We start from the raw sequence: 17,009 nt of genomic DNA, 5'->3' as shown, positions 1-17,009 counted from the left end.
AATAGCGATTTGTTGAAGGAGGGCTACAACAGTCATGATATGGGGGCCAAAATCAGAACATTTACAAAATCTGGATACAGGGTTCTGATATTAAATCAAAATAAAATAGCAATTGATCATGAAAAATTCTGAAAATTTACAGAGATGAACTAGACACATAAACAAAAAGAACCCATTTTACGAAATTGAAAAATGATCTCTCATTATGGAAATAAAATTCTGACAAAATGGATCAAAATCTGAGCTGTTAAAATGATATAGGGTGACAGGGTTGTAGTTTTTTACCTAACACTGGTATGAAAACACCATAGAAATCACTGAAATTTGGTATGAACAAACTAGATTCAATTTAGAAAACAACCATTTTTACGGACCAGAAAGATCATCCTTGGTTACGGAGAAATCACTCTCGCAAGTTGGTCCTGATTCTGCTAAAATCCTGACGATGCAAAATAATAAGTTCTGAACCTCGATTTTTAAAGCGGGTCAAACAAACTTAGAATGATCTAATTTTTGGTGGAAAGCATGAAGACATATGCATGAAGTTGCAGTAAAAAATTCAGATTAAAATGAGCTCCGATTACATACAAATCGATGAATTAAAAATACATTAGAATTGAAAGTACAATCTAAAAAACAACTGAAAATGATAAGAGCCAACTGCACATTGAAAAAGAAATAACATGTTCCAATGAATCCGAGAAACATCTTTGTATTCTCCTATACATATCAACTCTTCAAGTTGAACGATGCTACAGTCAGTGTGCAGGTCAGTCGGTGTTTGATGGAGCAATGTAGGATCGTCTGGTGGATGTGCACAGAAGTAGAGAGAGAAGGGAGAGAGAGTGAGAAGGTTGATGTTCATGGCCTTCTCTAGGGAGAACTCTTTGCCTCCATTGATTTCTTCTCTAGAGAGAGAGAGAGAGAAAGTTTTACAGTGTTTTACGGAGAAAGAAGAAGACTTTGAAGAGTCAACATCATCCTCGACTTTCTGGATAGAAGACATGTTTGTCCTTTTTTTGAACGGAGAAAGAAGAAGAAGACTTTGAAGAGTCAACATCATCCTCGACTTTCTGGATGGAGGACATGTTTGTCCTTTTTTTGAACTGTTTGTTTTTTCTTTTTTGAATGAAGGGCATTTTTGTCATTTTCTCAAACCATCACTTTGTGAGAAGAATAGCAATAAAGGGTACTTAAGTCTTTACAACAACACCAGAGTTCGATGCAAAGTTATGTCAACATACACGGGAATACGAGCCCCATATGCTTGTATACGTGGTGCTCATTCAAAGCCCCGAACACAGACGTTGGATTCAGTAAATCATCGGGGGGGGGGGGGGGGGAACATACACCACCCTCTCCACTTAATGGGCCTACCTCCGTGTGAGGTAAAACTCCGGGTTAAGGATATGATTACCCAGCCTTATGTGATATGTCATGTTTAATATCATAGAGTTTAGATGGGTGAAAGTGTGTGGCTTACGATCAATATCTTCCTAGTTAATATCATAGTCCTTAAAACTTTGTAAATATGTATTTATTTCATAAATGAGATAGTTTAGTTTGAGCTTGGCTTGGCACACGAGTCCAAATTGTATTATTTTTTATTTTAAAAAAGTATGTTTTATTAACATTTTTCCCGCTCATTTGTGATTTTGTTAAAGATCAAAAAAGAAAAAGAAAAACACTACCAGCTTTTTAAATATTACAAATGAAAGACCAACTTTCGAGAATTGCTTTACAAAAATTAGGCATGTATTGATAATATCTCAAAAGTTAGGCGGTCCATGTAAATAAATCAAAAGTTGGGCGCATTTTTGTAATTTAGAAAAAATCTTCCAGCGAAAAACGACGTTTCTCTCTCTCTCTACCACCACCGAAGAACTCATTCCGGCCATCTTCCGGTTGCCGGATACTCGATCTCTGGCCGGAGAAGATGACTCAGACGACAGGAAACTCGATCTATGATTCGGGAAGAAGAAGAACTACTCGCTCGCAACTCGATTCATCCTCCAGCAACAGGAAAGTTGCTTTCCGGCTGCCGTCCCCACCCATCCCTTCTCCATTTATTCACCGGCTTCCGTCGTTCGGCCGCTCTCCGGACACCACCGTACCCAACCCTCTCTCTAACTGCTGTCACGGAACAACACCGTAACCACCCACTCCGGTTTCCTTCCCCACCTCTTTATCTGCTCCCGTTGGCCGGCCGCCTTCCGGCGATTACCGAATTGAACATAATTTTACTTCAAAGTGACGAATTCTGGCTTTCCGGTATGCATTTTTTTTCTCCCACTTTTTCTAGTCAACGTGATTTCATCAGTATGGTATCAGTTTGGGATTAAGGTTTGTGGGAGAAGGGTTGTATATGGGAAGATGGGTGGTTGGATTTTGATTTCCTTGCATCAAAATCCAGACTTAAGCCCCAAAATGGCACTCGGATTCCCGACTCTTTTCGTTTCCTTCAGCCTCTCTTTTCTCATGCCGAGAGAAGTCAACCCAACGGTTCATTGGTCAACGAGACCCCCTGAATCATCCCTTCTTTTTCACAGAGTAAATTCAATCATACCACAACTTCCCTTTTCAGGCCTACCTTGGTTCGGTTTTCTATAGTTTTCTGTTGTGGGTTTTCCGTTTTTTCGCGCAAAATGGTAGTTTTCTTCTGAATTTTTTGAAGGAAAAAAGCTAGGGGAGCTGAGCAAATCTCTGTTTTCCTTTGTGGGCATTTGTTAAACTTTTGAAGAGGGCAAGTAGGAAGCAAGGTATTGAGATATTATCGCCAAATTCCCTTCTCTGCTGGTAGTGGATGTTGTAAATCTGTGAGTCCCTGCGCCTTAACAAGGAATTTAGATATTATTTGCTACTTCAAGCCCTTTACTGGTCAACTACCTCCAATGGGCTATACTGTGATTACTGAATCATCGGCAGGCGCCCCTCTGTGACCTGTATGAGTTGCAGCTACGGTACGGCAGTATACTTTTTGAGCTCATTTTCTCTGGCACTACAATATGTGGCCGTGGTAATTGTGTATTAGATTTGTGCTTATTCTGTGCATATAGAGGCACGCATTTTTAGTTATGTCCATTTGACTGTGTTAGATCTCAAAGTGCTTTGGATCCTGTCTTTCATGGTGAGTTTTAATAGGCGCAATCTGTGAGCTCTGTTGTAAAATGATTAAAAAAAAGTAGTCAAATTCATTTGTTGTTTTATTTGTATCTGTTTATAATGTGTATTAAGAATTTAAAATCAAGAATAAAGGGGCAATGATCTTTGGTAGTATCAATTACGGTTGTTGTGTTTTGTTTTTGTATTTGTATATCAATTGATTTTCTTTGGGTGCTTTCTCTGTGTATTAGGTAGCAAAAACATGTAGATGGAGGTGGGCGACCATTCTACTAAGCAAGGTAATTAAATGAGTTTTCGGTCATATTCTGACATGGAAAATGATGTACTGAAGGAGGAGATGAGTTCAGATGATCATAAGCACAATGATGAAGTGATGGAATTGGTTATGGAGATAGGGTACTGCAGAAAAAATGACGCAATAGGAGATGGGGAAAATGCTTCTGGTAGTGAAGATTCAGATGTAAATGATGGGCATGATGATAGTGGTATTAAGAACTATTGCCCAAATGTACCATTAGAAATTAGACCTCGAATTGGTATGGAGTTCAAGGATGAAGATGATGCTTACACTTTGTACAATGAGTATGCTAAAGTGGGTGGATTTAATATTCGGAAAAATCATTTAAAGGCAAAGTGTATGCACGACAATTTACTTGCAGCAGGGAGGGTTTTAAGAGAGTCAACACTTCAGCAGGTAAGTGTGGAAATGCTATGGCAAGGTGTGGATGTAAAGCACAGATGAATATTCGCATACACAAAAGAACTGGAAGGTGGTTTTTGAAAGGTTGGAAAGAAGAGCATAATCATCCTTTGCATGGCCCTGACAACACAGAGTTTCTTAAATCAACCAGCAAATTAACCAAAGATCAACAAGCAACGAAAGCACACTTGCGAAAAATTGGCCGAAGTGAGTGCAAAAAGGACACTCAAATTGTCATTGATTATTTCAATCGAAAAAGGCAGAAGATCTAGGTTTTCTTTATTCGTATGAGATTGATAATTTTCAACAACTAGGTAATTGTTTCTGGGTTGATGGTAAGGCAAGACATGATTATCATCTTTTTGGAGATGTAGTCACTTTTGATATTTCTTATAGAAAAAATAAAGCTTCAATGCCATTTGCTCAATTCACTGGTGTAAACCATCATGATCAATCTATTTTGTTTGGTTGTGCATTATTAGATAGTGAAACCAAAAGGTCCTTTGAATGGTTATTTCGGGAGTGGTTAAGTGCAATGGATAATAGTCCTCCACATGCTATTATAACCGATCAAGATTCTGCAAAGCAGCAATATCAGAAGTGTTTCCATTTTCAGTTCATAGATTTTGTAAATGGCATATTTTGGATAAAATCCCAGATACATTAGGTCCTATACAAGGATCACACCCAGGCTTGAAGGCTGAGTGGGATCAGTGCATAAAAAATTCAGAGACTGGAGGAATTTGAAAGGCATTGGAAAGAAATGATAGAAGAATTTCCTATTCTTAATAGCATTGAATTTGTCAATCGATGCTGGAATGAAAGAGCAATGTGGGTCCAACCATATTCGAAGGATACATTTTTGGCTGGCACGTGTAGCTCCCAACATGATGAAATCATTAATAAATTATTTGGAAAGAAGGTTGACAGGTGTACCCCCTTGCATATATTTGTTAAAAAATATGAAGAGGTTGTAGAAGGGCTTCGAGATAATGAAAACAAAATGAATGCAAAAATGGAGAGTGAAAAGCCAAATTGTATGACCCATAGCACCATCGAAAAGGATATGGCAGAAATTTTCACTCCAAATATATTGGAGAGGTATCAAGAACAACTTGTTGGTTTGGTGAATTGCATTCCAAAAATTGTTGAAATTATTAATGGTAGAAAGTATGTTCTAACAGATGAGTCAAAGGGCCGTAGAGAATTTGTGCTCACCTATGATGAAGTTTCAAAAAAAATATCAAAATGTGAGTGTTGCTTGTGGGAAATTGAGGGCATTGTTTGCCGGCATATTTTTTGGGTACTTAGAGCAGAGGGTTTTGAGAAATTACTACCAGAATATGTATTAAAAAGATGGACAAGAGATGCAAGAAATGGAGATACAACACATAATGCAAAGTGTCTTTTATGTAAAGGTCAATTACAAAATTCTCATGATCAGTGGCAAAATCATTTAAGTTTTTTGGCAAACAAGTGTGCCTTTTTGGGATCACAATCTCAACCAACTTATGCTTTTGTGTTGGATGGGCTAAAAAAAATGATTGATGTAGCAACAGAAATGAACAAAGTAGAAGAGCTCAAAGTTCAAAAAAGTGGTAGGAGTAATGATAAAGAAGTTATTGAAGGAGAAACTCACGAGGAGAGATGTGGTGGTTCTGTAGAATCAAGCACTCAATGCCAAGGGCAAAGTTCCTACAATGATGTTGCTCTTGTGGATCGACAACCTATAAGCACAAATGGAAGTGGAAATGGATTTAAGTCTAGCATTGAGCTTGCTAAGCCATCAATGATGTGTGCAACTTGTCATCAAAAGGGTCATGATACCCACACTTGTCATTTGAGCTTCAAGTTCAGGCAAGACAATAATGGTTTATGATTTTTATTCTTTAAATTCATAAAATTTGATATGGTTTATGATTTTTATTTTTTAAATTCATAAAGTTTAAGTTATGAATTATGCATATCTTTTATTTTTTCAGAAACTCTTCAATTGAACCTAGACTCAGTAAGCCCCCTAGGGCATGTAAGTATTGCAAGGGAGTTGGACATGATAGAAGAAATTGCCCAAAGATAAGAGAAATAGGTAATTAGCTGTATTTCTATAGCTATTTTGTTTTGTATTTGTAATTGAAGCTTTACGATTTTTTGTTTTTTGGTTAGGTGAAGTGCAATTTGCTCCATCAACTATATTGGTAGCGAATCAAGAGGTATTCGGTATTTCATATGCCTTCTTCATGCCCAAATAAAATAAAAATAAAAATGATCTTGCTTGTCACTAATATTGCTTATTATTGAATAACTTTTAAGTTAATATAACAAAAACTTTTGTAATGTTTTGAGTTGTTTCTTTTGTTGATATTTGATGGTTTTCTTTAGATTTCAATTAGTATTGCACTTGAGATGTAACTGTTAGTTGAAAGTCACTGAAATGTTCTCAGTTTTGCAGAATATGGGCCATCAACAAATTATAGAATAGGAAGCTCAAGTGCCTCAAGCTGATGGTATGTAATGTGCACATTGAAATCAATTTAAATTATATAAATTATTGGTTTTTCTCATTAATGCTTAATATGAAATGAAATTATCCCTGTTATGTGATTTTATTTTTTCTTCCACTAACGATGGCTGATGCCTCAAATAGCCAATTATAAGCAGAAAATTTCGACCCTCTTTGACATTGGACCATTTGATTCACAACAATATTACCTGTTCATCCACGCAAGACATCTATGATTTCAACTTGATTTTGAAGAGGGTACAACAGAAAAATTGAAAAATCCAAGTAGGATTGCATACTGGTTCTCGTTGCACTGTATTCATGAGTACCATAACCATTTAATGGCTACTTCTGGAAATGTCCATGCGATTAGAGCAGCCAAAAAAAGCAAGTTCCCCTGTATCTCCGAGGAGCACAATTACCATTTAAAGGCTGCTGCCAAAATATCAATGCAATTAGAGAAGCCAAAAGAGGCAAGCACTTTGTCCTTTGAAGAAATGGTCATTTCATCATCATGATGTGTTTATTTGATTGAGTTATTTGACTAGATTAAAGGATAAGATTTGGTTCTTAATGCCTGTACATGTCTAAACATAATCTTTCAGTTTGTTATACTTTTAACTTCAGACGATCTGTTAAGAAAAGATTAAAGTGGTCTCATACTATAATCATTGAATGAACTCGAGGTGTGCGTCTTCCATGTATTTTTTGACTGTTTCTTGGACAATAGCTCAAACTTATTGGCAGATTATATTCGTCAGTCTGCATATATGGAACATTACGATCTTTTGAAATAAAATGTAGAACAGTATAATCTTATTCTTGTGCTTAATGTGAAAGTACAGAAACAATGGTTTGATGGCGATCTCCATGCATGACATTCTTGCCCCAGTTTCATGAAATGCTCGATCTTTAGCAGGCTTCTCAAAGTGTGTGCAAAAGTGCTTATTTGTTAAGGTATTTGTTGAGCATTTGCCATGTTATAAGGCCCCTGTTATATTCAAAGATTGCAATCAATTTATATGTACCAAGTTAAGCAAAATGATTCTTCTAATAGTTATTGGATAATGCAGTTGCAGGAAAATGGGCTTGTCTGAACAAATATCGATTACCAACATGAGTGTGTTGGCGGCAAGCAGAAATGCCATTGGTAGGGATTTGATGCAGATTCAATTTTTGGGTTTGGCTTGTGGTCTTCAAAATCAAAATAGAATCCAGTAAAGATCATATGATATGGAGATATCGCATATGAATTTAGATCCAATAGTGACGAACAACTAAGTGGACAGTAGTATATAATAAAAGGTTCCCCCCAGGAAACCACGTCCAAGTCCTCACCCAATATAATTATGCTAATTCCAAATATGTCCCATTTACTAAGCAATCATGGGCATGTTTGGTTGCTCTTTACAAATGTGAAAATAAATCTCATGAGAATCAAAATCATGTGAAATTGAGTCTCATGAGATTCCACTTTTCATGTTTGGTTGGATGCAGTGACAAAAGAAATTGGCGAAGAGGGACTCGTATAGAAGAGGCCTTCACCGGAAAACAAGCATCAACACACCTACATCCCTTATTTAGTGGCCAATGGAGCTTCTCAGAATCGCAATTCTGACGAGCTTTACTATGGAAGCACTTTTTTATGGTTTTGCATCAACCAGGGAAAAAAAAATTCATACCTTTTTTTTTCGTTGTGCTTCCTTTGACATAAAAACAAGTGTATGCATGTGTGTATATGTATATGTGCATGCATATGACCCATTCGTAAGAACATGTCATTTTCTAGTGATAAATGAAACATGCTAAATGAGTTTTCTAGCTTTTCTCTTGTTTTTTTTTTTTTTGCAATCATGATCTTATGGATGTGTTCAGCATGATCAATTGACTAGGAATTAAGATCTGGGTCATGTGTTTTTGAGGGAAAAAAAAAGATGAAAGAAGAATAAGGATTTATTGATGCAGCAGAAATATTACATAGCATTATAGTCAGGCGTGACTATAGCAAAATAACAAAGAGTGCCGAGCAAAAACAGGGTAACGCACCTTCAGTAGCAGCAGAGTGAAACCTAAAATTACAATCATAAAAAGAGAAAACAGCATTAAAAAACCAAAATGGGATCAGCCCTTCCCATGAACTAAATGATCCATCTTTCCTTTCCATTCCAGTCAATCTATCTGGCTTCCAGGCCACTTAGGAACGTCCTCTATCAGAAACCTCCCACCTCAAGAGGTCAAGCAGGGCGCCATAGTCACTAAACAGGCCTCTAAATATACGATTGTTAGCAACCACACCCACCATATATGAATTTCCGATCTTTACTTTTCCGATTCATGTGGGATGGTACCAAGGAATCGCGAGGAAAACACAATTCTTCCCAATTAAAATTTAAGTCCCCCCCATGCACGTTTCAGCATACTCCTCAGAAAGTCACATTCCCAAAACAAGTGCGAAAGTGTTTCTTTCGCACATTCACATAAAATGCATCGGCTTGCAAGTGAGAAACCTCTTCTTTTAGGCCTACTTTCCGTGTAGGATTTTCCATCCCAAGAGATACCCCCTAAGGGGGGAGGCCGCCCCTCATAGCGCCTTTTGAGACCACCTTCAATGCACACTAAAACTTGGCCTGGTCAAATGGTGCATAAGCTACCCCACAAGAGCTCGGCCTTCCTTGCTCAGGGGCGATTGTCGTTTTTCCCTAACATAGGATGACCACAGTTCGAAACCCATAGGATAGGATGTGCCTCTTGCCGCAAGGATGCAATAGGGTGTCGCGCCCAATGCGAAGGGAGGACCTTAAGGGTTTAACAACCGGATGTCTGCCAATGTGTGGTCGATGATAAGGGTTTTTGCCCTTGGCCTAGACAAAAGGAAAAAGAAAAAATCCATACCCTGTTGCAAGACACTCCTGAAGATTCTAATTATCACAAAAGTTTAGGTCCTTTGACATAGGATGGTATGTCGATCCTACCCGTGTAGCTGAAGCATCTGGACGGTTAAGATCAATCCACATCCAGGAAAAACTGTGGACCAATCTTAGCTGTTGATTTGACAGCTAAGATTGAATGTAGGATAGAACCCATCCTATGTCAAATGATGGGATCCCTATTCCCTATTCATCATTTTGTAGGAGTTTAGCCTTTTGATAGCCAAAGTTCTTCAATACAAAATTTTGCAAATATATCAAGAGTTGAGCACCCATGCAACATGCAACATGCATGCTAGCCAGCCTGGGTCATGCATGATGTCCTATTATTCCATTCACTATATATTCCCATATAGCTCTTCAATGTAGCGATTATACATCAATTCTTCAATGTGCAGCTCATTTTTAAGGGAAGGGCATGATAGAAAGATTTATAGATTTTCTTCTCACATAAAAAACGTTCAAATCCAAGCTGTAAATGATCAAACCATGAAGGATTTAAGAACGGCGTGCAATTGTTAACTCTTCAACATCACAAATAAAAAAACACACGTTTTCTGTAATAAAGTGAAGTATACTTGTGTGATCAACTATGTCACATAGCCATCATTAATGCCTTGCTGCTACTGTTGTTCCTGCTGTTACTTAAGGCTTTGTTCATCTTCCAAACCACATGATACTACACATTTAGCCAATGGGCTCCTTAGACCCTATTGTTACAAGTTTATAAGGACATATTATAAAACTAAATAAATCTTAGATAATATGTTATTGGCAGGATTAGCATCAAATTTGGTCCACTGTTTTCATCTAAGCCCATCACCATTCCCATATACCTCTGTTTGTAGAATGCATCTCCTAGAGCGTTTAACATGTTATTTTATATGTGAAAAGTGGTGTTGCAACTTCTTCCAAGTAAAGTAAAGGTACAAAGCTAAATCAAAAGCGGATTTGCTGCAACGTCTTTCAAGCAAGTGCGTAAAGTAGATAAAATAAGAATTTTTTGAATTCTAACTAAGAAAATTTTCAAAAAAGCACCTAAAGTTTGAAAAAACATACCTAAATTCTTTCACCAATAATAAAAGAGAATTTTCATCAATTTAACCTATCTTTTGACTAACCGGAGATGAGTTAAGAGAGTTAATTTAATAGTTAACCCTTCAAAGACTCTTCTCACTTTTTTAGATGTATTTTTTAAAAATATGTTGTTGAAGGTAAAATGATAATTTCAAATCACATTTAACAACAAACTTGGCGGTAGCAAACTCCCGGACCTTTTTAATTAACCACGATGTTTTTTTAGGTGTAGTTTTATTTTTTTTCAAAACTTATGTGCCTTTTTTATTAACTCCCAAACTTTAGGTGCCTTTTTGAAAATTTCCCTCTAAATAAAAACCTAGAGTCCTTGTTGCACTATGTTCATAAGGTTGGGCATGTGAACGAGCAAATGAAAAGTGTCGCTATGCATGGTCGAAAGTACTGATCATATTAAGACATGTGAGAAATGTAAGCAATAAATGCAGGACATTTAAATACGAATAAAATACTAGTAGCTTTTATAAGCCTGCTGATTCAACCGTGGAATTGAATTGTCAAGGTGGTATAAACCAAACAAACCTACACACCAGTAAAATCTTCAAAAAACTTTGAATCAACTTTGTTTGGTCTTCTACTTGTCACAGTTCAAAGAAATTAGATCACGAGTAGAACTTGTAGCTCTTGGCAGATATGATGATTTGTCTTAGACCACCAATTGGTGATGCAACCATAAGTAACACACCAAGAATGATGCATATCTGTTATACAATAAAAAAAAACCTAGTTATTCTCATGTTTTTCAGTTAGCTTGTTATATAATAAGATGAAAGAAGACAAAAATTTGATTATCAGAATGCAATATCATCTCTTATTTAGTTAATATACTGACTCACCCAATTCGTAGTCCAAGATAAGCTGAATCTTTTGGGCTTGCAAATGGCAAGCCACATGATGCAGGGCAGCTAAAAAAAAGCCAAAACATTTATCTTAGAAAAATCAAGCTTACATAAATTGAGAAAAGAAACAAAGTTGTTTGTACTTACAAAATATGTAGTTGGAGCAAGTGCGAATCCTCCAAAGAAACCAAGCAACCCTCCAAAGAAAGGAAAGGTTATAGCAACAAAACATGTGAATACTGCATAGAGAAAGAACAATAAGCAAATGAAAAAATAAGAAATATCAAGACTCCAGGATCAGGCAACCATACGATAGAAGCACTCTTACCAACATATAAACTGCGTGCAATTAAGCGAAGTGCAAAACTAGGCCTAAAATGAAGCTTCTTCACCAGCAGTGACTCTATCATATCAAATACTGGCATTGCATATATCTACTTCCAACAAAGCAAAAAGAACAGTTTAAATTCTTCATGAAATCATGACAAATAGTATTACTAATAATAAAACGATTTTCATAAAGAAGAGATAGAGATTATCACCTGATAACTTCCAATGACATGGATGACTACAAACATGTTAGCTGATGCAATCAACCAACGAGGTTTCTCCAAAGAAATCAAGATGTTATCTGCTATATCATTTCCAAATGCCCAATAGCCAATTAATGCAACAGGAAAATAACAAAGTGCCACTATGATGTAAGCTAAAATTACACCCTTCCACATGGGCTTCTTCGATGGATTCTCAGGTGTAGAAGGGATCGATGCCTGAATCTCGAGTACAACATTATGCCCAGCATAAGCAAAGGCAACATCCCCAAGTGCACTCATAATATTGAAAATAGTCCCCGCTGTTGTTGAAGCCTTTAGACCATATTCTACGTGTGCTTGTTTCCCCTTATGGACAGAGGCTCCCCAAGCAATTGTTGAGTAACTAGTACAAGGCAAACAAAAAATAAAAAAATAAAGAAAAGAAAAGCAAAATCAAATTTATAACTCAAAAGAGAAACATGCACTTTCAAGGCAATAAGTATGAAACATAACCGAGTTCATGAACTTCATTGTCTTAGATACTAGATTTCAGTAACATGTAAGAAGCTCTATTTATCTGTGACATAAATCCAAACACATTGGTAAATTGAAATGCTAATACTAGTAAAGCAATATTCAACATTAAATATATTCCAAGTTCATGAACTTGATCATGCTTCATGAGATGTCCAAACACATGCTCAATATTCCAAAAACATGAAGAAGTTAAGAATCAAGAAAATTAATAGGCAAACCTTAGAGACATGACAGCAGCAGCCAAGGAGACCATAGATATTGAATTGAAATTGGGAAATTGGGAGAAGACGAGTTGCACTAATGCAAACATCATGATAAAATAAGTGAGTCGTATGTGTTTCCAACCCTTGTTGATTGTAAGAACGAATTTTTGCAGTGATTTCCCACCAGTGACCATGTACACAATGTCTGTGCCAACTTCTACAATGAGTTGTTGTGGTACGACGATGAACAAGCCTAGTCTCTCTCCAAAAGCATGTTGACCAAGTTCATGATATCTGTTGAACCGTTTTCCAGGTACCATCTCATGCATCTCAACCATTTGCCATAAAGTATAGAAGGTGATAACCCAAGATAGCACGAGCACTGCAATACCAGGACCCCTGCACAACAACCACCAAAACAAATTTCAACAAAAAATCATTTCAACCACCTTAATTTTAATGAAATAGCCGCTAATCTATTAAGTGGATCATCTTATCTACATCCTCACCATGAAGCATAGTTAGTGACCAACATATTATCACGAGAAAATAAAAAACTTGACATCATGTTTAGTTTTTTCATTTACCAGAAAAACAAAAAAATTAAATAATTTAGAAGATAAAATCTATATAGGTTCAATTGAAATAACAAAGAGACAAACACCACAGAAAAATTAAATAATTTAGAAGATAAAATCCATACAGGCTCAATTGAAATAACAAAGAGACAAATATTGATTGAGAGAAAATTTTGAAACATGTTCAATAATTAAAGGATGAAACTTTGTTTCATTTTTATAATGTAAAATAGAAAGACAATGATGAAAAAGATTAAAAAAAATTAACCGCAAAAAACTGTAAGGCTTGAAACTACAATTAGTCTAAAAAAGGAGAAAGCAAAATATATATTAATAAAAGATGGAAGAAAAAATTTATGAAAAAAAAATTTATTTAGAAAGGAGACACTAAACACATGATACAAAACATTATATTTTCAATATAACAAAGCCACCATTTGTGTGAGTCTGATACTTTGAGCAACAAACTCACCACTTTTTTCTAGTAAGTAGATGTCCAAAAAATCCAACTTGGGGTTTTTTCAAAAAAAAAAAAAATCTTTGTGCAATAAATTTTTCACTTTTTTGATCAGGTCAATGGCAAAAAAACCAACTTGGGATTTCATCTCATGCATCTCAACTGCAATACCAGACTATAACTAGAATACTAGGACCCATGCAATACAACAAGCACTAAAAAAAATTTCAATAAGAAAAAGTTTGAATAATCTTAATTTTAGGGAAACAACCATTGTTAACCCATTAAGTGGGTTATCCAAACTACATTATGTGGGCGAATGATGCAGGTAGACAGGAAAAATTCAAGGTTTGAAGGGTCTATTTGGATCCTATTTTAGTTTAGGGATTTTTTATATTGGGTTTGGTTTAGAATTGGATCTTTTTATGTAATAGATCTATCTCAAATCCAAAATAGGATTGGGGTTTTATTTTCTATAAATATTTGTTATGTGGGGGAGGGGGATTATGGGAGACAAATGATTAAACTTATTATTTTTCTTTGAATTTTATGTATTTTTTTCTTCGATTTTTTTGCATAGTTGAAAGACTAACAAAAAAGATTAAAAAAAACATTTGAACCACAAGAAACTACATGGCTTGAAATCATAATGAGTATAAAAAAGAGAAAAATAAATATTAAAAAGCAAAAACATGATAACCATACAAAAAGAAAACAATGCATAGATAAACAGACAAAAAAAATCTTTTCAAGAAAGCCACGCTAAAAACATGATATTTTTCAATACAAGAAAACCATCATTGATGGAATTTGGCCCATGGCCATAAAATTCAACTTGGGGATTTGTCATGATCATAAAATGTAATTAAAAAAAAAACTATCAGATTTCAAGAATTTCATCAAGTAGCAACAAAAAGACAACGAACTCATTCTCTATGCATCATGGTCTCATCAACAATCTATGGTTAAGATCAAGGGTGACTCGAGAAGTTGAGGCCCTAAATTTTTTTTCCATTGTACACAAAAAATTCTATTATTTATTAAAAGGGTTGCACCTTTTTTTTTCAAATTCTTAATATCCTCCACATTTTACTAATTAGGTTCATATATAGTGGAAAGATACCCGACTGCATCCCTACCAGATGGTATCAGATTGCTTGGGATCGTTAATTTTCAGTGTTTTTTCGAAATTCTAACCTTATAAATGTGTTCAGCATGATTGATTTACTAGAAATTGACACTTGGATCATTTGATTCCGATGCATGGATATAGGTTTTTATGAGGTTCAAAAATCAATGGTCTATAATTTTCATAAATTTTTGAGGCTTCAAATACCATTTTTTTATCCAAAATGTATGATCCAAGTGTCAATTTATAGTAAATCAATCATGTTGAACAAGATTTTAAAACAAAAAAATTCTTAGTGGGTAGGGTTGGTACGTTTTCTTTCTGGTTTTCATTTCTCTCTCTATTCATACTACACAAAAAAAATATAAAATAGTTTAACAAATATTACCTAAAATCCACATTTCTTGCTTCTAAACGTTCAACTTTTAGGATAAATAGAAGTAACAAGAAATATGGCAAATTAATTTTCCAAAAGATTGATTTAAAATCCATTTTTAGATTGAAAAACTCAAGCAGTTCACAAGATTTGAGCATGATGACAGGAGAATTCAGTCCATCAGATATACCAAATGTACAGCAGACAAAAGATGTAATCACATTTGAACACTCACATCAGGAATGTCTAAGTTGATAGTTTCACAAGGAAACAGTAAAAAATGCACAAAGGAAGCAGAAGTAAAACCTATTTCAATATGACTCTGCAACTTAGTCCCACAAATGTAGATCTTTAACCTTAATTTGACATAAGAATTAAATAACCATCAGATTCGCCTGTAACAGGCAAGTACCAAGTTATCCACCAAAATCACCAACCACATTGTCTTTGATGCTATTACCACCATGAGAACGATTGTGACTTTTATCCTTTTCCAGACAAAATGATTACAGAAATTTTCATTGTTATTTATATTAATAAGCACACTTGGTATTTACTATTACTATGAAAAATTATGTCATGTTTAATGCATGTAATAAATGTCATACATTAGTGCTTGTGTAAGTGCAGATGGGTCTGGAAACAAATCTGCTTAAGAGCTCGGTGGAGAAGTTCCTTAGTGATTGTGCCAGGTTGTTTGCACTTTGGGCCAATTATTATTTGGTTTAGATATATGGTAACAGTCAAAGACACTAATTTATGACCTTGGCAACATATATTGCAGATAAGAGGCCCCAAGCAGTGGCCTCAAATTTCAAAGAGACCAGCCGGCCGTTGTCAAGATGGATATATGCCAATAGTAGAACAACAATATATTGGTTTTAAAGTTTATCCTCTGTCATTCTCTTGCTTAGACCTCCAGTACCACTTTCACATGACCATATGACACAATACAAGATCTGAAGGTTTGTTTGCAAACATGTTTGTGCATGATGTTATGTTCCTATACAAGGAGTTCTGTGTGACAGGGACACGTACCATCCAAATTCAGACATCGCATAAGGGAGGCTGAGCACCCCTGCACCAACCATGGCCGTGACATTGTGGAAGGTTGAGTACCACCATTTAGCTTTCCTGTCTGATGTGATCGGGAGCCACCTCTCCACATCCTCATCAGCACTCTTCTCTACGCTCAGACTGTTCTTGGCATCATCAGTAACAGTAGCCATTGTCAAAGCTCAAAGCACAGCTCTCTCTCTTATTTTGCCAACACAAAGCTAGAAAATCGAAAAGGATGAAAGGAGCTCCGATATGGGCACTCTAAAAAACAATAGATTTTTTTTTTTTTAAATATGCACCAAACTTTTTGGTATATTTAGGTGCACACAAAGTTTTCGATTACCCTCCAAACGTTTTGCTTAAGCAAATATCACCTAGATTAGTTACCATCCATAACCTCCCTTAGTTATTTTACTTATCTGTTAAAAAGGCTAATCTATCCATTGGTGATAAACTTTTCTCAAACAATAAAGCCTTGTTCATTAGGAAACTTACCTTCATTTAACCACATCTTCTGTATCTTAGTAAATTTATTGGCATCGGCGACTCCCAACATATTTTCAAAAAAATAAATGAATTGAGATAAATTATAGAGGATAAAACTGCAATGTCATTATAATATAAAGTATGAATGCATAAAGGTGGATATTTAGTTAGGTGTAACTCTGATCTGATCCCGAAACATATTTTATTTGGTCATGAAAATAAATGTGTTTCACCAGTTTTTGGTGGATCATAAATTAACAACAGAAGTTTAGATTCTATACAAATCCACCACTTTCATCCCATGTTCGAGTTAGATTTGGATCCAAACCTAGACATGTTTTCAAAACTTCGAATGTAGTTTTGGGTCAAGGTCTGGCTAACACTATATTCAACCCTTTTTATTCTTGCCGAGCTTTTCATGAGCTGGGCCGAGTCAAACGGCAATCCAGCCCTAGATCTGCTACTAA

At 35.7% G+C, this 17,009-nt stretch overlaps 1 protein-coding gene across 1 annotated transcript; it reads right to left on the bottom strand.

Annotated features, from left to right (window-relative positions):
* Positions 1-10,947: 10,947 nt before the first annotated feature.
* LOC149829826 (lysine histidine transporter 1-like) lies at positions 10,948-16,193 on the bottom strand. Its single transcript, XM_090015642.1, has 7 exons — positions 16,036-16,193; positions 12,473-12,856; positions 11,727-12,120; positions 11,513-11,618; positions 11,332-11,423; positions 11,182-11,250; positions 10,948-11,046 (listed from the first exon to the last, which is right to left on the bottom strand). The coding sequence occupies exons 1-7, from the start codon at positions 16,086-16,088 to the stop codon at positions 10,948-10,950; spliced, it is 1,197 nt and encodes a 398-aa protein (XP_089871768.1). The 5' UTR covers positions 16,089-16,193.
* Between the last annotated feature and the right edge of the window lie 816 nt (positions 16,194-17,009).

Source organism: Nuphar pumila, chromosome 8 (assembly GCF_984573655.1).
Source record: "Nuphar pumila chromosome 8, dmNupPumi1.hap1.1, whole genome shotgun sequence".
In the NCBI taxonomy this organism is placed as follows: domain Eukaryota; kingdom Viridiplantae; phylum Streptophyta; class Magnoliopsida; order Nymphaeales; family Nymphaeaceae; genus Nuphar; species Nuphar pumila.
This window is presented reverse-complemented; position numbering and strand designations above follow the sequence as displayed.